The following is a 22,599-nucleotide window of genomic DNA, read 5'->3' on the forward strand; positions in this document are numbered from 1 at the left end:
GACTAAGTCTAGCTTGTGTCCCTAGGGTCTAAAGGTCATCTGCCATTATAGCCTCTCCACCTAGGTTGCAGCCTGCAGAGCTTCTGGGAGAGTGGCACTTATCCAGCATCCCCCACCGCTGGCCCTGCCACTGGAAATGCCACTGTGGAGGGTGGATCAGTGGTGCCACCAAAAGGCAGTCCTTGTAGTGATGTCTGCATGGCCTTGCATCAGGCTGCAGTGCCCCCTTTGGCTCAGGTTGTCATTACCCTGACCCCCTCTGCCCCGCTCTCCTCACAGCACCTTAAGGAAAACTCTACTGCTTCTTTCTCTGCAGTGTCTAGATTCAAACCTGGCTAACCTTAGGTCCCAATGAACACTTCAACCCATGTCATTTATTTCCATGGTATACAAGACCAAGAACACAGAGTTGGAACTCGTCCTTGATTACACTAGAGGACATCTGTGAGGTAGACTTCAACAGGCAGGGATCTGTTGGAATCCAGTGCAGTCATCTTTATTGTATATAATGCTTCTAACTATGGGCAAATCATTCATTGACTGAATCACTTACTGTGTGTAGCGAAATTTATTAGGGTTCTGGTACTCTAAGGGGACATAGGGGGCATCCAAAGAGTTGTGATACCGGCCCATGCCTTTGGGAATACGGTTTATCCCTCTTTCCTTCTCTGAGAGTTGTTACACTTATAGCCAGGAAATATGTGTACTCAATCTTACTAAAAGATTTAAGAAAAATCTATAACATATTAACACCTTACAAATAACACTGTTGTATTATAATGTACTTGAAGATATCTGTATTGCTCAGAGTTCCACAGGAAACATGATATAGTTAATTTGGTATGTGGAGCAGGGGATGGTAACTTGGTAACTGGGGGAGGGCAGAGTTCATGGAAACCAAGAGATGGTACAGTGACCCAGAGCTAGAAACAGCAAGAAGCTGTTAACACCCCTCAACCTGGAAGCCAAGGGCAGGGCGAAGGAGAGGCTGCCTGCCAGGCACTAACCCAGCCAACCCGTAGCAACCTGGCAGGGAGGGAGCAGGGGAAATCAGTGTCTCAGCCTTGCCCCACGCACTCCTCCCCATCTCTCGCTGTACCTCTCAGGGCAGGAGCTGGAGGGCAAGGAAGCCGGTTGATTCAGTCCCGCAGGGAAAAGAGCAAGTGGAGGAGGTTGGAGAGGGAGCTGGAGGGACCAATGGATGAGATCAGGCACAGCATTCAAATGCCTTTTATATGCACTTCCGTGACCTGGTTACCTTCATACAGACGTGCTGTTTTACTACGAGACACGCATAGGGTGGGAGAGGGGGGCAGGATGGGGATGGCTATGAGTTCCTTGCTTTAGTGATGAAACAGCTGTGCCCTCCTTTAGAGCCTCTGAAGCCTTCATTAAAACAACCATTTCCCACTACAGCCACATGCTTTGAAAATATGACTGTCCTTTCTGTATAGAGTTTCAGAATTCAGTCAGGCACTAACCTGAGCTGGTGTGCTTTCCAGAAGCAAGGAGGGGTCACTGCAGATCACTATTCACCTATTGCTGGGAACAGCGGGGGATTATTTAGAACAAGAGGCTGTTGAATATCCTTCTCAGGACTGGTGGCAGGAGATTGAGTCACGAAATGGAGAGTGAGCCAGGGAATGAATGCAGTTCATGGTTAAGTTAGGACAAACAGTTTGGACCAAAATTTTCTCTGTTGTGAATTTTATAATGTAAAGAAATCTAATTTTCTTCTTATGGGAAGTCATTGGCTGTAAGTAGGAACTTTGAAATTTCTCAAAATATATTTTCACAGAATGACAAAGTTCTTTGTACAAGAAGAATATCTCTTTCAGGGATGAATGTCCACACTTTAAATTTTGGCATTCTCTCCTCCTTCAAACATGTGATTACATGATGATCTAAGGATTATTTGGTATATAATAGAACATATGGGGTTATATTATATATAAATATTATTCATTTTAAACATTTTGATTAGTGTCTTTACTTTTAAGAGGGTCAAAGGACAAAATGTGTCTGTCATCTTTCCAGCCTAATGAATTAGATGAGATTAAAATCATATACAATTGGTAAAGTAAACACAATTAAAGATTTACATTACATTTGGATAAGCTGAGTCAGGGAGTTTGCTGATCATATAAAATCCCTGTCTCACCTCGTTTATTTGGTTTAGTTCTGTATGTTTTCAAGTTTGCTTTCCTGTTTAACCGAGAGGTTTAAGAGTTCCTCAGTCATCAGTGACATCTGAGGAACAATACATTTGATTATAGTTGTTTATTAAACAAGTCCTAGGGTAGCAGCTGTTTGTATATACCATGGCCTCTTGTAAATCCACCCACTCGATGGAGAGAGAGAAAGCAGTGGTTGAAACAGCTGACATGCAACAGGCGGTCCTCCCTGCCTACAGGACTCAGAAACGTGCGCTGGCACAATAACCTGTTTATCCTGCTGAGCTCTGGCTGCAGTTGCCCGTGTGTGTCACTGAGCTTAAGATGACTTGAGGCATGGAAGTTTCTCATTTCCCAAGCGCACTGGGCGTTTGCCTGCTTCTCCTCTGTGGCTGCTGTCTTGGGAACTTTACTACCAGTTGAAGCACTCGGTGTGCCGTGGGACCTTGTTGCTCTGTGGAGAGCAGGGGGTCACAGAACAATTTTATGTGCGTGAGTTTACCATTCGTTCCTAAGAAACAGAGTAATGAAACTTTAACAAAGTTGAGTTCAGCTTTCTTAAGAGAAATGGTCTAGTGTATTAAGATAGGGTAGCAGATTTGTAAAAGTGCTACACTTAACAGGTACCCCTAAAGTAAACATATTAGCTTTACCCAAGAGTATCGAGGATCTCAATACTCTGTCATAGATAATATCTGTTTAAGTTGAATCTCCAATAGGTGGCTACTCCTTTGTGTTATTTTACCACAGCAAAGAGTAAAATAACTGCTTATGAAACCTGCAGGCTTTATTTATTTTGAAATTACTGTGGTATAGTAGAGTTGATAACATCCTCTCCCCTCTCTCTTTTTAAAATCTATTTTTAATATTTATTTATTTATAAGACCGTTTTATATTTACAGAAAAATTGAGCAGATAGAATAGAGAGTTCCCATGTTATACTCCCACTCCTACACATGGTTTCCCCTCCTATTATTAACATCTTACAGGAATATGGTACATTTTTTACAGTTAATGAACTGATATGGATTCATCATTATTAACTGAAGTCCCACTTTATTCAGATTTTCTTACTTTCTACATAATGTTCCTTTTCTGTTCCAGGATCTGAGATACACATTATATTCAGATGTTATGTCTCCTTAGGTTCCTCTTAGCTGTGACAGTTTCTCAGATTTTCTTTGTTTTTGATGACCTTGATGGTTTATGAGAATGTCTCCCAACTGGGATTTGTCTGAGGTTTTTCTCAGATTAGACTGGGGTTATGGGTTTTGGGAAGGAAGATTACAGAGTAAAGTGCCATTCTTAACATATTTTATCAAGGTTACAGACTAGCAACATGACTTATCACTGTTGATGTTAACCTTGATCACCTGGCCGAAGTCACGTTTGTCAAGTTTCTCCACTGCAAAGTGAGCCTCCCCCTTTCATACTCTCCTCTTTGGGAGGAAGTCACCATGCACAGTCCACACTTACGGAGTGGGAGATATGTTCCCCTCCTTTAGAGTGGAATATCTACATAATTTATTTGGAATTCTTCTGCATGGGAGATATGTCTCTTCTTTTTCATTTATTATTTTTCTCAGTCATTTACTTCCAACAATATGGACTAATAGATTTTTTTAAAATACATTGGGTTATATAGTCCAATCCTACTTGATTTATTTCATTGCTCAAATTGTTCTAGCTTGGCCATTGGGTCTCCCTTTCTTTGGAAGTTATGTTCAAAGAGAAGTCATAATTTCTGATGTCCATACAGACAGGGGGTGGGGGGGTATCTACGGTAGGACTGCCCTTCAGACCACCCTGTCTTGTCTGCTCTGGTAAAGCCTCTGTTCAAGGGTGGCAAACACCACTCCTTACACCTCTCAGCCAGCAGGGCTTGGAGCCAAGTCTACAAAGGAAAATGAAAGAGTTCTGAGACCCAAATTAGAGAGTATACAGCAGTAGAAGAAAGTAATAATGCTCAGTTTGGGTAGGGCGCACGTGTGCCCAAGGATACTTAATTTAATTCTACATTTAACTAGTATTTACTGAGTGCCTACTGTGTGCTGGGCATTGTTCCATGTGCTGGGGACAGACCATAACCCCAAGCAGTTGGTCTCAGGTAGTGAGAAATGCTGTAAAGAAAAATAAAGCAGAGGAAAGGGCGATAGTGCCGTGAGGGCAGGGGTTTGGGTGAGGTGCTGTTTTTACAAAGGGGCAGGGAAGAGAATCTCTGGTGAAGTGACATTTGGGCTGGAATGAGGTGGCAAAGTGAGCCCTGAAGGTATCTGGGGGAAGAGCCTTCTGGGAGGAGCAGCAGTTTAAGGGCCTTGAAACTAATGGCTAGAATGAACCTCAAGGATCATATGTGGATTTAAATCTCCCATGCTGTCCTAATTTTGCCATTAACATGAATTATTAAAAGAATTCAGTGAGCAAACGTGATTGCTTAGAAGGAGTGGTCTCTTTTCTGGCCGTTAGCGTACCAACTAACCTAATCTCCAACTCCCATCTGGCTGGAGTTTCCAGAGAGGGGAGGATAGTTCTACATTTGTAGACCACAGGAAAAGAAAATGTGCACAGCACCAAATGATCTTGTTTCGATGCACCCTGTTTCGTCCTAAGGGGAAAAAGAAAGTGTTATTTAAAGTCAACTAAAAGGCCAGCAGTAACTTGTCTCGTAAGATGTAGCTCGAAATAAGCTGCTTGAGTGGTTTTCACATGTCTTAATTTTCATAATTGTTTCCACATTATGGGCTGACTGGACAGTTTTTCAGAGAATCGAGTTTGGGAGAGTCTAAATGAAAGCTTTGCTCCTGAAGTTTTCATTTGGATTCCACATATAGACTTTCTAAACCATCATTTTATGAAGTCTTAAATTACTGAAGTTTGAAGTTGTGGTAATACCTCTAAAGTTTAACATCTTTTGTTTCTGGGTCAGAACTATTCAAACCCTCTAAACCTTAAGTATAAAAAAAAAAAGAAAAAGAAAATAAAACAGCTTGGGATTTGGCAGAATTAAAGTTTAGCAACGTTACTCTTGAAATTGTATTGTGTGCCCTGCTTACTGTAAAATTTGAAAACATATTTTCAGAAAAAAATGCCTTTTCTGTACTTCTCAGGGCATTTAAAACAAAATAAAAAACCCAAAGTGTATTTAGAATGCCCAACTTTTTTTATAGTGCAAGACAGTCTTTGAACGTGATTTGGTGGGATCAGTCTATTTTGGTAATCCCATGGTTGTTGTTAAGTATGACTATAGTTCTTGTTCTGTCTGGTGTTTCATTTATCTGTGGAGGGAAACTGTAGTGTTGTAGAGAAGCACACAAGCCTGGGAGCATAGCTGCCTGAAGAGAAGCTGGGATCTTCCACTTACTAGTTGTGCAACCTTAGGCGAGGTTGCTTCAGTTTCCTCACCTGCAAGATGGATATGCTAGTAGTATCTACATCACTGAGGGGAGGATTAAATGAGATGACCTACATAAAATGCTTAGTCCAACACCAGGCACAAAGTAATCACTCAAATATTAGCAATTAAAAATAGTAATAATGAAGTCAAGATATTAAGTAACTAACCCAAGAACACATAGTTACTTAGTGAAGTTCTCTAATTGGCATATTTAGTGGGTGATGTGTAAGTCATCAAAGGCATTTAACTGAACCTCTTCATTTTAGTGGGGGAAGAGATAGTGTCCGGTGCAGATTCATTTTTTTCCTTCCACACATACTGATGCTATAGACATGAGCATAAAAGGCAAGCTCCCTGCTCTCCTGGAGCGAAATGGTCTAGCAGTGGGGGGTGAATAATAAAGGCAAACACACACACACAAAATACGTCACAACTGGTAGAGAAAACAAGGCTCTCTGATAGCGAGACCTGGGCGTTACTTTCGATTGGTCAGAGAGGGGTATCTCTGTGGAGGGAATGTTTAGGCTTAGATAATAGAATCATACTTTAAGGTTTGAGAGAGGTCGAGACACTATGTCGATAATTTGTTATAAGCTCACTAAAGTTTTTGGTAATTTCCAGCTAGGAGAATATGGTGATCTGTAGTTAATACGTACTGTACTGGGGACTGTCAACAAGCTTGATAACATATGGCAGAGAAAAAAAATCAAAAGTACTAATTCAGAAACTTCTAGTTATTCATATTTGGGGCTCTGGGGCAATTGTGTTAGGAAATGTTTTATAAGAGAGTTGGGGAAAGTGACGTCTTGATTTGGTCAGTTGTCAGCATATAAGGTTTTGTGGTTACATGAAGTTTTAAGTAGAAAACCATTTTATTTTCATTAATAGTGGAAAATGCTAAAGTGCGCTGTGCTGGTAAGAGTAGTAATAACGAACATAAGTGAATCCTTGAGGCTTTTCCTTTGAGCATTAATTTTGATTTTTCATTGTCGTAGTTGTCAAAGAAAGGTAGATTAAGTAGAATGTGTGCTCCTAAGACAGAATTTGTAGACTAGCATTTAAAAGTCTATTTATTTATTTATTACAGAAAATGTGGAACATAGAAAAAACTGGAAAGAGTTTTTAAAAAATGACCCGCAATTCTACCATTCTTAATTAACTATTTACACTTTGAGTTTTTTTCCTTATTTTCTTTCTATATCTTTTAAAAATAGTTAAGACATACAAACACAAGCACATTTGTGTGTGTTTATATGTATGTTATATATGTATGTATACATAAATATCTGTATATGTATACATACATATATATTTATCATTAAAATAATGGCATATGCTTTTCCTCATATTACTACAACTTCATAGTAAACATGGTTTTCAATGGCTGTTTAATATTCCATCCTGTGGAATCTTTTTCATCAATTCCCTATATGAACTTTTTATATTATCATTGTCTATTTCTCCCAAAAGTAGAATTCGAGGCTCAGAGGTAGGGAACTGTGTGGTGGGAGTTCCAGTTAATCATGGTTTTCTTGTGGTTTTCAACTTTGTAAGACAAAACTGCTTCTCATTCTCAGGACGAATTTTGCTAAAATATGTCGAAGAACATGCCATTTTGGTTTTGATGGGGGAAAGTTGAACTTGAAGATTTTTGAAGTAAGAATCATTGAGGTTTTAGGGCATCATCTATTTACAAATTCAACCAAATTTATGAACCAAAATAAATGTTAAGACCCCTTTAAAAGGAAATTAGGATCCATAAACAAGACGAAAAGACAACCCTCAGAATGGGAGAAAATATTTGCAAATGAAGCAACTGACAAAGGATTAATCTCCAGAACTTACAAGCAGCTCATGCAGCTCAATACCAAAAAAACAAACAACCCAATCCAAAAATGAGCAGAAGACCTAAATCGACATTTCTCCAAAGAAGATATACAGATTGCCAACAAACACATGAAAGAATGCTCAACATCATTAATCATTAGAGAAATGCAAATCAAAACTACAATGAGATATCATCTCACACCGGTCAGAATGGCCATCATCAAAAAATCTACAAACAATAAATGCTGGAGAGGGTGTGGAGAAAAGGGAACCCTCTTGCACTGTTGGTGGGAATGTAAATTGATACAGCCACTATGGAGAACAGTATGGACGTTCCTTAAAAACCTAAAAATAGAACTACCATATGACCCAGCAATCCCACTACTGGGCATATACCCTGAGAAAACCATAATTCAAAGAGTCATGTACTACAATATTCATTGCAGCTCTATTTACAATAGCCAGGACATGGAAGCAACCTAAGTGTCCATCAACAGATGAATGGATAAAGAAGATGTGGCACATATATACAATGGAAAATTACTCATCCATGAAAAGGAACGAAATTGAGTTATTTGTAGTGAGGTGGATGGACCTAGAGTCTGTCATACAGAGTGAAGTAAGTCAGAAAGAGAAAAACAAATACCATATGCTAACACATATATATGGAATCTAAAAAAAAAAAAAAAAGGTCATGAAGAACCTAGGGGCAGGACGGGAATAAAGACGCAGACCTACTAGAGAATGGACTTAAGGACACGGGGAGGGGGAAGGGTAAGCTGGGACAAAGTGAGAGAGTGGCATGGGCATATATACACTACCAAATGTAAAACTGATAGCTAGTGGGAAGCAGCCGCATAGCACAGGGAGATCAGCTGGGTGCTTTGTGACCACCTAGAGGGGTGGGATAGGGAGGGTGGGAGGGAGGGAGACACAAGAGGGAAGAGATATGGAGATATATGTATATGTATAGCTGATTCACTTTGTTATAAAGCAGAAACTAACACACCATTGTAAAGTAATTATACTCCAATAAAGATGTTTAAAAAAAAAAGGAAATTAGGAAAATTTAAAGTTTTTTGGTAGTATGTTAATTCCTACATCTTTCTGACAATTTAATCTTGATTAAACTGATGAGTTAATCAAGAATAATATAATTTTAAAATTAGAAATGTGCTTCTCTTAGCTATCTAAAGCATATAGCAGAATAAAAAGGATTTTTCATTCATGATAGGACACATAATAATTGCACACATAGGGACTTCCCTGGTGGCACAGTGGTTAAGAATCCGCCTGCCAATGCAGGGAACATGGGTTCGAGCCCTGGTCTGGGAAGATCCCACATGCTGTGAAGCAACTAAGCCCGTGTGCCACAGCTACCGAGCCTGCGCTCTAGAGCCGATGAGCCACAACTACTGAGCCTACGTGCTGCAACTACTGAAACCTGCAAGCCTAGAGCCCATGCTCCGCAACAAGAGAAGCCACTGCAGTGAGAAGACCGCGCACTGCAACAAAGAGTAGCCCCCGCTCGCTGCAACCAGAAAAAGCCCGCACGCAGCAACGAAGACCCAACGCAGCCAAAAATAATTAAATTTATTTATTTATTAAAAAAGAAATTGCGCACATAAGAAGACACATAATCATTAAAATTTCTTATGTGGTTTTTGGATTTTTTTGTCTTGAATTTCTGTGTACTTTCAATACTGTTGAAAGCTACATTTTCCCCTTGGATATTAAAATTGAATTTCACTAGATTAGTATCTGCTATGCAACTATTATATGTGCTGGTAGGATTAGAAATATGATCTGTCTCAAGGGCAGTTCAACAACATGTATCAGAAACCTTTAAATAAATTTATATTCTTTACTTCATCAACTTGAAATCCATGGATTAATCCTAAGGAAATAATTGGCCAAGTGTGTAAAGATTAATGCATAAGAATGTAGCCTTGCTTGTAAAAGTGAAATATTGGAAACAACCTAAATATGCAACAGTTAGGGATTAGTTAAGTAAAGTGTGGTATATTCATACTGGAATATTATGAAGCTATTAAAATTATCATGTAGATCTATAGTTTTAATTTGGGAAAATTATGATGTAGTGTAGATATATTGCCCTGTTGTATCTTTGTTTTGTCCTTATTAAAATTGAATCCCCCTTCCTTGTAACTGAAAGGCACTAGAACCATTTGTCTCTTGAGACCACTCCCATTTTGTTTATTTTAAACATATAAAATGATATTTTACCTTTCATTATTTACAGCAGGGATGCATATATCTAATTCATGAAAAATATCATTATACCATTAAAATATAAATATATAAAAAGAAGACTGTCTATGATAAATTTCTATTTTGTACTACTTCAAGCTGATATTTGATCCACTTATCCTGATTCTGGATGTGGTATTGGACTGTAGAATTTATAAGATCCTTAAGAGCTGGGGATTTCTAGTAAGATTTTACTGTTAGAGCCACTTCATTCCCACCAGTGGACTGCTCAGTGCCTGGGCCTTCTGGATCTCCAGCTTTCCAGCAAAAAAGTTGTAGCCTTGTTTCTTGAGAGAGAGCCCGTGGTCATTCTCCCCAGAAGCTAGATTTTCTGGCCTTCAACCCCAGTCTCCATTGATTGGACACTTCATGGCTATAGCCAGACTACTGTGAGGCAGAACACCTGGTCTTCCTAATAAGCATAGATAGATGGACATTGTTTGAGTCCTTGCCCAGCCCCTCCTTGGCCAGAATCCCTCACTTTTGGGCTGCAAGAGATCTTGTCCTGAGATTAGTGTCTTGCCTGTCTGTTTGATACCCCATTTTGGGGTCCACTTTCAGACATGTGTCTGGAGGACTTGCCCCTCCTTGGCAGGAGTGTTCTCACACCCTTGGACTCCAGATCCTAGTCTTACCCATGGAGGCCTGGTCTTCTACTACCATCAGTGTGGAAGAGAGTCCAGGGAAGGAAACTGACTTGAAGTGACTGAGGTGGAAAATCCAATATGCAAACTCACATTGGTACAATTTGGATTAGGAGAATAAGAAAGAAGTGAACAAAAAGGTAAGGAAGGAAGATTGAGGCCAAAGTTGCCAGCCCTGCACCACATGCTTAACAAGTGTTGTCACTGTAGTTTAAAACTAAAAGATGGCAAAAGGAGGATCAGGATTGGAATCAGAAGTGGTAGAAAATTAATCTCTTGGGGAAGCCATTTGGTCATGTGAAGAGTAACTCAACACCTGTTATCTGGGCAAGAATGTGCCTGGCATTACCAACCTGCCCTTGATTAATGAACAGAACCTATAAATAAGAAATGAGCTGGAAACCACCAGGAGAAGCCTTAACGTGCTATGCTATAATTGTTACCAATGCAGGGGGGATTATTGCAAGGCTCAGAATATTTGACCTATTCCTGCCTCCATGACCATTCATTCATTCAGCCAACCAGCCAGCCAACCATTCAGCAAATACCTGTCTTGAGGCAGCCAGGGCAGATGGGTCCTGGGGTTATCATGGTGAACAAAATAGACACAGACTCTCCCTCACTGCGCTTGCACCTAACCTGGGAAACAGACAACGATGACTGATATGATATAAATGCTGTGATAGGTGGTCAGGGGCCAGGGTCCTGGAGCAAAGGGCATGTACACTGAGATTTGAAGGATTAATAGGAGTTGACTAGAACAAGGGGCTTAGCAATGGCAATTGGTTGTTTAGTGATTGATTTTTCCAAAGAGTGATATTTGTTTCTTCTTTAAATTTCTTTCTAGGATGTTCAGTTCTTCTCCACAATGAATGAGTGTTACTATGATAAGCAGATGGACTTTTTTTATAATAGGAGCAACACTGACACTGCCAATGAGTGGACAGGAACGAAGCTTGTAATTGTTTTGTGTGTTGGAACATTTTTCTGCCTGTTTATCTTTTTTTCTAATTCTCTGGTCATCGCAGCAGTAATCAAAAACAGAAAGTTTCATTTCCCCTTCTACTACCTGTTGGCTAACCTAGCTGCTGCAGATTTCTTTGCTGGAATTGCCTATGTATACCTGATGTTTAACACTGGCCCAGTTTCAAAAACTCTGACTGTCAACCGCTGGTTTCTCCGCCAGGGGCTTCTGGACACTAGCTTAACAGCCTCCCTGACCAATTTGTTGGTTATTGCCGTGGAGAGGCACATGTCAATCATGACGATGCGAGTCCACAGCAACCTGACGAAAAAGAGAGTGACGCTGCTCATCTTGTTCGTCTGGGCCATTGCCATCTTTATGGGGGCTGTCCCCACACTGGGCTGGAATTGCCTCTGTGACATCTCTGCCTGCTCTTCCCTGGCCCCCATTTATAGCAGGAGTTACCTCATTTTCTGGACTGTGTCCAACCTCATGGCCTTCTTCATTATGGTCGTGGTGTACCTGCGGATCTACATGTACGTAAAGAGGAAAACCAACATCTTATCTCCGCACACAAGTGGGTCCATCAGCCACCGGAGGACACCCATGAAGCTAATGAAGACGGTGATGACTGTCTTAGGTAAGAGGAACCAAGTCAGCCATTATTCCCCTTCATTCAGCAAATATTTGTTGAGCACCTGCTGTATACAAGGCACTTACTAGGTAGTAGGAATGCAGCAGTGAACATGAACAGACCTAAACCCTCACCTGTCTGGAGCTTATACTCTAATAGGGGAAGACAATATAAGTATTCTAATGGGGACAAACAAAATAATTTTATAATACATTTTATTATAAAATTTGTAAAATAAGATGTTGAGTGGTCTAATGGGGAAAAACAAAGCAGGAAAGAGAGATAAGGAATGTGCTAAGCAGGTATAGTTTGCAATTTTAAAACGTGTTGTGAGGGACAGCTTCACCTAGAAGGCAACGTTTTAGCCAAGATGGGAAAGTGGTGAGGGAGTGAACCATGTGGGTGTGGGCGGAAGGGTGTTCCAGGCAGGAGATGCAGTGAGCATAGGAGGCTGAACAGCAAGGGGGCCAGTGTGGCTGGAGTGGAGTGGAGGGAGGGGGGGAGGTGATGAGGTCAGAGAGTTGAGGTGGTAGAGGTGGAGTGACTCAGATTCAGTCAGGCTGCACAGTTATCATAAAGTCTTTGCTTTCCTGAGGGAGAGGAGAAGCCATTGGAAGGTTTTGAACGAGGGAGTGACGTGATCTGACTTGAATTTTTTTTTTTAATTAATTAATTTATTTATTTATGGCTGTGTTGGGTCTTCGTTTCTGTGCGACGGCTTTCTCTAGTTGCGGCAAGTGGGGGCCACTCTTCATCGCGGTGCGCGGGCCTCTCACTATCGCGGCCTGTCTTGTTGCGGAGCACAGGCTCCAGACGCGCAAGCTCAGTAATTGTGGCTCACGGGCCCAGCTGCTCCGTGGCATGTGGGATCTTCCCAGACCAGGGCTCGAACCCGTATCCCCTGCATTGGCAGGCAGAGTCTCAACCACTGCGCCACCAGGGAAGCCCCCTGACTTGAATTTTAATGGCATTTCTCTGGCTGCTGTTTTGAGGAAGTACTGTAGTGGGGCAAGGGTAAAAACAGAGAACTGCTTAAGAGGGTATTTCAGTACTCAAGAGAGATGGTAATGACTAGGACCAGAGGGCATCTAGAGGTGATGCAACAAGGCTGCATTCTGAATTTTTTTAGATGGTAGAGTCAATAGGATTTGCTGAGTGGTAAGGTATGAAGAAAGGCGGGAGGAGGAGGGGAGGGTGGAGCGTGTCATTTGTGGAGATGCGGAAGACAGAAGAGGAGATTTGGGGGGAAGGTTGGGAGTCTGGCTTTGGACTAGCTAAGTTTAGGATTTTATTAGACAGTGAATTGAATTTCCCCTATTGAATTGATCCTATTGAATCAAGAGTTGAGGATTTAGGTCTGGGCTGGAGATCTATATTTGATAGTCGTTTGGGGAAAAAAATGGTATTTTAAACCACAAGACTGGATGAGCCCACCATGGAGGTGAGTGTGGATGGAAGAGAGAAGAGGACTGAGGGACAAGCCCTGGGGTACTCCAACGTAGGGAGGGTGGGAAGGCAGGGAGCAACGTCACAAGAGCCCGGGAAAAGGAGAAGCCTGAAAACCCAGGAGAATACGGTGGCCTGGAAGCTGTGAGAAGGAAAGGGTGTATCAGCAATGTTAATACTCCTGAGAGGTGGAGTCAGATGCGGTCTTAGCAGAGTGGTAGTTGTTTGGTGACCTTGAGAAGATCAAAACTAGTGTAGCCAAGAGCCTGATGAGAAGGAAATGAAGAAACGGAGGGAGGAGAGTCTTTAAGACAGAGTTGAAACAGCTCTGAGGAGTTTTGCTCTCCACTGTGAGCCCTGGACCAAGGAGACACTTTTGGGGCAAAGAATTTTCCCTTCATTTTGTTTTCTCTATGGCAGGTAGCCAGTTGTGCCCCAATTCCAGTCCCGGGTTACAGGTAGAATTTGTGATATGTGGGCAAACAAGAACTTTTGTGGCTTCACAGGCCTTGTGTTCTACGTTAGAGAGGTCATTTTCTCACCATGTGTGGTGGCTGCAGCCATGGGGACCATGATTGAGAGAGAGCCAGGAGTATATTCCTTTTAATTCCCAGTGTGAAGGAACTATAAAACGAATTCTTGGGAAACAATTCACAATGGAGGATGCAGGGTATATATGGTGTGGTATGGGAACCATCATGATGTCTGCAGGTCCTGAAACTGCTCGTAAGATTTGGAGGTCAGCAGACACATAGTGTGATTGTTAAAATAATTTCAAACTGAGGATTTATTTTAGTTAGCAAATATTTATGTAGGCTTTAATATGTGTCAAGCATTGTCCTAAGTGTTTTACAGATATTAACTTATTTAATTCCCATGGCAACCCTGTGAGGTAGGTGCTACTGTCATCCCCCTACCAGATGAAGAAACGGAGTGGAGACTTTAAGCAGTATGCCCAAGGTCACTTGTTATTAATGGTGGAACCAAGACTGACCAGTTGGCCTTTGGAGTCCACATGTTTATTTCCACACTCTGTAGCTAGTTTTGCTCTATTTGGACTTTTTACTGGCCTCCTCTTTGTCCTGTCTTCTGCTTTGACCACCTCATTCTCCTTTTAGTGTCTTGACAAGAACATAGACAACAGTAAGAAAAGGAGTAGTCACATTAATCCATTTTTCCACTCTTGAGCTAGAGCTGTTGCTGTTTTTGGTATTTATTGGTAGTGTCAACAAACTCTGCTGCTTTCCCTGCTTAACTTGCAAGCATAATCATTTGCTTGGCTATGTATCTTGAGAAACTACCTGCCTAAAAAGAGAAAACCTTTTTTCCAGCATGTTCTATATTATATACAGCATGAGATGGAAAAAAAACTTGTCATCCTAGGTAGGACTTTTTGTGAGATGGTCATCATGGTCACCAGCTTCAGTGTCATATGTAACTCTGTCTGGAATGTATGGAAGGGCTTAAAATGAAAGAGCTGTGTGGTTTGGGCAGGTGTGGTGTTGGATAAGGGCAAAACCAGAAGAAACAGTGAGATTGCCGAGTAGGTTAAGAGAAGTCAGGGCATCAAGATGAAACAACATTGGGGAATTGGTTAACATCAGGAAGACAGTTTGGTGTGGAGGACCTGGGGAAGTTCCTCAGTGGTGAGACAGAGGGATCTGGTGGAAGACAGGAAGTTTGGGGACAGGGGAAATGAAACCAAAGAGCTAGGTGGTATGAGGTTTTTAGGCTTCCAGCTCCTGACTTCTTCAGATAACAGATTTGGGTTTTAGCCCCACCTCTGTGATTTTCTACAGGGGTGATCTGAAGCACATTAGCTCACCTTTTCTTGGTTAAATTTCCTCATCTGAGGTTGAATAGGTAAACTTTAAATTCTTTCCAAGTTATGAAATTCAGTAATCCTACCATGACGGTAAGTAGCCAAAGCCAACACAGAGTTCGTGGATTGACTGTGTATAAAAGCACAGAGTCCCCTTCCATGAGAGCATCTTTCATGGTGTTCCTTAGGAAGGAAGCCCCTTAGTTGCTCTATCTGGTACATGTAAGAATTTGGTTGCCTAATACAGGTGTCTCTCATATGATGGTACATGCATTAGAAAAATCAACAGGGCTGGCAGGACCTACCATCACTGTAGTCACTGGTTCTGAGTATATGGAAATTAACAGCTTAATACTTATTTCATTAATGATTACCTGATTTAAATATCTTCATGATAAAATGCTAAACCTTTCTATTTACTCCTTGATATATATTTTGTAGGAAAGGTTAATTTAAGATTAAAGTTTCTTATATACGTAACTTCTTTTAAGTCTTAGAAAGTTAAACAATAAATATATATCTACTGTCTGTTAAATAACATCTGAGAGGCAAAGGGCTGCATGTATTCAGTGAGCTTAATCTCATTTCAGAGAAGGAAGAATGGATAATTAGGGGCTGTAGAGTTTGGGGAAGGCTTCTTAGGGAGCTTGGGGTGTGATCTGGAAGGATGGGTGGGATTTGCATTGGCAGGAGGGAAAGAATTCTATGTAGGAGAAACAGTATAATCAGAAGTGTGATGGCAGAGACATGTAAAGCTTGTGCAGTAACACAAGGAAGGCCCCGTGGAACTCAGATGCATGTTGAGGTACAAGGGGAAATAGCTCAGCTCTGAGCCAGAAAAGTTTAGTTGGCCATCCTCTTTGGAAGGAGAGGGGTAGACCGGATGACCTTTGTGTTTCTTTCTGGCTTTAGGATTTTGGTTGAACACAAAAAGCATACAGAGCCGGATGGGGAGCAGACTCTTTCCTGTTTGAGGGAGGTGGTGGTAGTGATGATGGCGATGTGGATTTTAAATCTGTGTGTGACTGGAAAGGCATCTAGGCATTGTGTTCCCATTTCAGCAGCCCTGAGGCAGAATGCTGCTCACTTCTGGGTTATAATGTGTGATGGGCCCTTTACGTGAAAGAAGTTGCTTATTTTTAAATTTTATTTATTTATTTATTGGCTGCGTTGGGTCTTCGTTGCTGCACATGGGCTTTCTCCAGTTGCGGCGAGCCGGGGCCACTCTTCACTGCGGTGAGCAGGCCTCCCATTGCGGTGGCCTCTCTCGTTGCAGAGCACAGGCTCCAGGAGTGCGGGCCTCAGCAGTTGCAGCACACGGGCTTAGCAGCTGTGGCTCACGGGCTCCAGAGCTCAGGCTCAGCAGCTGTGGCGCACAGGCCCAGCTGCTCCGAGGCATGTGGGATCTTCCGGGACCAGGGCTCGAACCCATGTCCCCTACATTGGCAGGCAGACTCCCAACCACTGCACCACCAGTTGCTTGTTGAATGTTCTCATCGAAAAGACATTGGAGACATATGATCCTACTTTCCACAGGGCACCAAGGCCCTGCCTAAGAGAGACTCCTGTATTTTGAAATCTTACTTGTCAGCCAGCCTAATCAGCCACAGCAACCCCAAACACACAAGATACCCCATGTGGAAACCTCTTATTTATTGTCAAACAACATACTAGGTGAACTGTGTACACATGGATGTTTTATTTTCAAGAAAATAGGCTGGGCTTTCTTTTATTCTGCAGTATCTTAAAGTGCAAAAGAAAAGAAAGATTCAAAGGATTTGTGAACCATACTTTTGAAATCTTTCATAAACCTTCCTGTCTCTTAGGATGGTGTTTTTCAAATTGCAAGTTGTGACCTACTAGCAAGTAGTGAACTCAATTAGGAGATTGTAACTGACACTTTTTAAAAATGACATAAAGTAGAAAAGAAGAGAAAATATCAGAGTGCATTGCATATAGTAGGTATAAGTGTATTTCATAATGTTTGTGTGTGTGTGAGACTGGATTATGGTGTGTGTGTGTATATATATATATATATATATATATATATATATATATATATTTTTTTTTTTTTTTTTTACTATGGGTTATAGTGAAGAACACTTGAAAAGCCATGGTCTTATGGTCCAGGTTACTTTTCTGGCCAATAAAGATAGAGCTTTTCAAAAATATGAGAAACATTACAGTTAAGGGACTTTGAAAAGGTTTGTGGTTATTGAAACAAAGAGCTGGAATTTTTTATTTCTCCCTTCTACTTTTCCACTCAGATCAATGCTGAATCCACCTTGCCTTCTCTCAGGGGAGAGGGGAGGGAGACAAAGCGGTGGTAAGAGAAGAAACAGTACCAGGAGTTCTCATGCTAGGAAATGGGTGAAAATTTAGTGCCATATAAGCCTTGCTAGAGTACTACTAATAATCATACATGACATTTCTGCGACACTATGTCTTTTTCAGTGTTTTAATACATTATTCTCATTTGGTCTCATGGAAATTCTGTACGGTAAGTGGGGAAGATAGCATTATTCTATTTTCTTGCTACTCCCCTAAATGCACCCTCTACTCAGCTGTAAGTAATTATTTACAGTTTTTCACTTTGCATTGCTAGGCCTTTGCTTCAGCTGGAATACCTTTCCTCTTGTCTGCCTGGGAAACTTGCATTCATCTTGTAAGGTTCAACTCAAGGGCTTATCTTCTCTGAATCTTGCCTAGACAAATCTGATCCTACCTTCTTTGGGCCACTCTCTATCTTGTCCATACCTCAATCAGTGTACTTCATTTGTTTACATGCCTTTATCTTGAACTAGGGTGTACACTCTTTGAAGTTGAGGTCTGTACCTTATTTATCTACCTTTGCATATCTAACATGTAGCACGCTGTCTGGAACACACTTGTTGACGTTATAGCAGAAGGAATAAGTGAGGAAATCAAGGTTTAGAGGAGTGGTTTTTCAAAAGCGGGAAATAAAAGTAGAACCCAGATTTCCTCATGTGCAGCCTGACCTTTGGCAGGCTCTGACTGTGACGTGCCTGTGAGGTAAACAATGGCTTGAGGGGAGTGAGTGGGTATCCCATTTCATAGGGTGGGAAACTGAGGTCTCTCTTGGGAAGAGGAAAACAAATGAACATTTTTTGATTGCTTACTATGAGGAGGTCTGTATCTTACACGCTTTTAGGATTTTATTTCATTTAACCCTCATAACAACTCTCTGCAGATCTGTTTAATAGATGAGGAAACTCGGATGGACTTAAGCATCTTCCCCATAGACCCATACTGGAAAAAACAATAATAGTTAATATTCACTGTGTGCAATACATGGTTCTGAGACACGTTTTATTGCATTTAATCTTCATGACAACCCTATGAGTGAGGTTCTGTGATTATTACCAGGAAACTGAGGCCCAGAGAGGTTCAGTGTCTTGCCCAAGATTAGTAGCAGAGCTGAGATTCAAATCCAAGCAGATTGGCTCCAGGAACCAATTTTTCAAGGTTAATTAGCAGCCTCTTGAAAGTGATAGGGCTAGAACAACATCTACCCACGTAATGATGTTTATAACTTGTATCTCCCTTAATTTCTAGTTAAGTTTATTTCAGTAAAGGTACTTGATCTCTCGATGTTTACCTTGCTCTTGATTTGTTTTAAAGATTCTGCAGCTTGGTGACAGTTATGACAACATCTCCCAGGGAATGACAGCTCCACATTCTTCAAACTTTATGTTCATTAAAGTAGATGGCAAGAGTAGGGGCTTTGGAATAGGGAGGGAACCAGATTTAAATCCTGGCTTTGCAGCTTCCAAGTTGCATGACCCTGAGCAATTCACCTGACCTCCCTGTGACTTAGTTTCCCCATCTGTAAAATGGGGATAATATCAGTAACCCTGGCATGGCAAGTTTTTGCGGATACAGTGAGACAATGCACATAAAATACCTAGTGTAGTGTTTGACACATAGAAAGTACTAAACAAGGTACATAGTAAGTACTAAGAAGAGTTAGGTAATCTGAAGAGCCTTGCCCTGTATTCAAGCAGAGTGCTCTTGTTTCCCCAGTAATGTCGCAGGTACTGTGGAGAGGGGGGGACTAGGGACCTACTGTTGGCGCCATCATGATGGCAGGTTTTGTATTGTGGACAAGTAGCCAGGAGGAAGCTAACTGGATGTGCTTTGCAAAGGCTATCTGACAGCAGACCAATGGCACCAGTTCAGTTCCTGGAGACCCAGGCCAATCTGAAAACACCGTCACCACAGATCTGAAAAGCTCTGTGCTTGCATCGCTAGTCCCTATAAACCATCTTCTACCAGCACCCCGCCCCCCGCCCCCAGTGCCAGTGAAATTCTGTTAATGATTCCTATCTCTGCCAAATGATCTTTGCATTAATAATTCATTTTGCTTTTGCAACATTTATGAATAAAACATGATAAGTGAGACCCTGACCATCAAGTGTTAGCTTAATAAGAATCCTGTAATATAGCACCAACATCTTGTGTGTGGATCTATAAAACATTCCTCATGAGAAACTGTCCCCATCTTGCTAATGAATGCTACCAGGATTCCTAGTTAACCAAGTACTATTACCACCTTTACTAGGGTTGGGAAATTTGCCCTTTGTCTGAAAAGAATTGGGAACACATACACACACACACACACACGCACGCACGCACGCATGCACACACACAGAAACCAAGAGTGAAGAGAAACTAACTACGGTCCCCAGGAATTCTGAAACGTTTGTTTTTAGCTTCTGTGACCTTGTAGTGGCTTCTACATCACAGAAGCCTGCTTTCAATGTTTGCTGCCTTGCATGCCTTTGTAATCAAATATCTGTTAAAAAAAAAAAAAAAGTTAAAGCTTTGCTTTAAGAAACGCTGAGTGAAACGATCAGATTTTTGGCACTCAAGAGTTTGCTTGTTGCTGTGCAGTCATATCAGAATGACTAATTCTTTTCAGAGTCAAGCCACCCAGGCACCACTACTCAGTACGTCTTGTCCAGGGATGTTTGTACTTTTGTCTTGAAAACAGCTAATCAAAGGAGCACCTTTGTGGCAGATGCTTTTCCTCTGGGCTTCATGTCATTGCAGCAGGGGCCTTTGGGAGAGGGACCTTTGCTTCCAGGCAAGCTGTAAATGAATGAGGGCAAAAATGTCATCTCTCCCCAGGTGCTGCCCCCAACAGTACAGTGTGACAGACCCCTCCATTCTGAGGGGGAACGTGGTGATTGAGAAAACCTCAACGTCTGATGTTAGAGGGAAGGTAGCTTCAAATTTTAAAAAAATCCATCACTGTATGCCTCTCCATCCCACCTTTTCAAATTGTCTGCACTTCTTGATACCTTTTCTTTTTTTTTTTTTTCCAACTTTAGGATTTCTTTACTGTAGATTCTCACACAATGGTATCCCTCCATGAATGTAAATAACTCCATTTTTAGTGCTCATCTATTTTTGCGATAATTTGATTCATATCTGTGTATGACATAGTAAGCATTCATTAATGTTTGATGAGTGGATGTCTTTCTTTTTTTTTTTTTAACATCTTTATTGGAGTATAATTGCTTTACAATGGTGTGTTAGTTTCTGCTTTATAACAAAGTGAATCAGCTATACATATACATATATCCCCATATCCCCTCCCTCTTGCGTCTCCCTCCCTCCCACCCTCTCTATCCCACCCCTCTAGGTGGTCACAAAGCACCGAGCTGATCTCCCTGTGCTATGCGACTGCTTCCCACTAGCTATCTATTTTACATTTGGTAGTGTATATATGTCCATGCCACTCTCTCACTTCGTCCCAGCTTACCCTTCCCCCTCCCCGTGTCCTCAAGTCCATTCTCTAGTAGGTCTGCATCTTTATTCCCGTCTTACCCCTAGATTCTTCATGACCTTTTTTTTTCTTAGATTCCATATATATGTGTTAGCATACGGTATTTGTCTCTCTCTTTCTTTTTTTTTTTTTTTTTTGTCTCTCTCTTTCTGACTTACTTTACTCTGTAGGACAGACTCTAGGTCCATCCACCTCACTACAAATAACCCCACATTTTTAGGAGTCTGTTCCTCCCCTTCTGCCGCTGCTGTATGTGGCCCTTTATTATCTCGAGTCTGGCTTTTGGTTCTTTTATTTTTTATTTTTTTCCTGCTTTACTGTTTCAGATGCCTTCCTTTGCAGTCAGTTCAAAAGTCATTTTACCAAATCTTTTTCGTCGTTTCCAGTGTAATCACTGCTCTGCCTTCTTCCTGCTTCTGTTTCCTCCATACACCCCTTCAGTTCTGTTAATCTCAATCCATTCAGCTTCTTTTATTTCCCTATCACACTCCCTCCTTCAGAACGGTTTTTTTCTGGTTTTTCATCTTTTTAGAAACCTGAAACCTTCCTCTTCAGCTGGAACGATTATTGAATATTTCCTGAGTACAAGGTACAGGAACACTTCTCAAGTTCTACCTCTTTGGTTTTTTTCCCCCAACTTTACTGAGGAATAATTGTCAAATATAATTGTATATTTTAAAAGTATACAACATGATGATTTGATAGACATATACTTTCCGGAATGACTACCAAGATCAAGATAATTAACACATTTCGTCTGTCACATAGTTAACTCTGTTCCTTTTTTGTGGTGAGGATGCTTAAGAGACACTCTCAGAAACTTTCAAGTATACAGTACTGTATTATTAACTACAGTCATCATGCTATACATTAGATCCTCAGAACTTACACTTCTTCTAACTGAAAATTTGTACCTTTGACCTACATCTTCCATTCCTCCTCCCCCTGCCTCTGGTACCCACCATTCTGTTTCATTTCCATGAACTCAGCCTTTTGTTTTTTTTAAAGATTCCACATATATGTGGTGTGTACAGCATTTGTCTTTCTCTGTCTGACTTATTTCACTTAACAGAGAAGTTTCATTACCCAACTACATCCAACTCTCCTGCACCCAGCCTCCTGGAAGGATTAGAGTTCCAGAACTCAGTCATGCCCTTTCTCAGGGCCTTGACTTCTGCCAAAGGAGAATATGGTTGTTACCTGTCACATCACTTGACTAACTTAACACCTGGAATAGCATGGTATATGTTGATCCATGGTAGAATTTTTACCAAATCCGTGTGAACATTGTTTGTACTTTTAAAATTTCCACTGGGGACTGCATTCATTGTGTAGCTAAAGCAAACATTTTGGGGAGGAATTAGGAGTCAAGTGTGTTTGCTGGAATCATAGCCTGTCACAGACCTAGGGGTCAACATGGAAGCTGGGATGAAGGGTGGGCAAACCAGGCAGTATTGGCAGGGGTACACCAGGTGGGCAGCCCTTCCTGCTGCTGTAGTCCAGGTACCTGCTCTTTCCGCCTCCTCACCAGACTGGTATCATAGCTCTGCAGAGTGTGAGAAGGAAAGATCCCATTACCTAGAAAATCAATACCTGTTGAAAGATTTATCC

At 41.3% G+C, this 22,599-nt stretch overlaps 1 protein-coding gene across 6 annotated transcripts in view; it reads left to right on the top strand.

Annotated features, from left to right (window-relative positions):
• Nucleotides 1-22,599, top strand: part of LPAR3 (lysophosphatidic acid receptor 3) — a 93,132-nt gene that overhangs the window by 12,850 nt on the left and 57,683 nt on the right. For 5 of the 6 annotated variants that reach the window (XR_014260907.1, XR_014260908.1, XR_014260909.1 and 2 more), the window contains exon 2: nucleotides 11,158-11,914. Coding sequence is in view for 3 of the 6 variants with exons in the window: in XM_082450960.1 (XP_082307086.1) it covers nucleotides 11,179-11,914 (736 nt within the window). In the remaining 3 variants the exon portion in view is untranslated. Of the gene's footprint in view, nucleotides 1-8,341; nucleotides 10,451-11,157; nucleotides 11,915-22,599 lie in introns of those variants that run through there. The other variant, XM_082450962.1, reaches the window with a different exon arrangement.

The sequence above is a fragment of the Balaenoptera physalus genome (assembly GCF_965194825.1).
Source record: "Balaenoptera physalus genome assembly, chromosome: 1".
In the NCBI taxonomy this organism is placed as follows: Eukaryota; Metazoa; Chordata; class Mammalia; order Artiodactyla; family Balaenopteridae; genus Balaenoptera; species Balaenoptera physalus.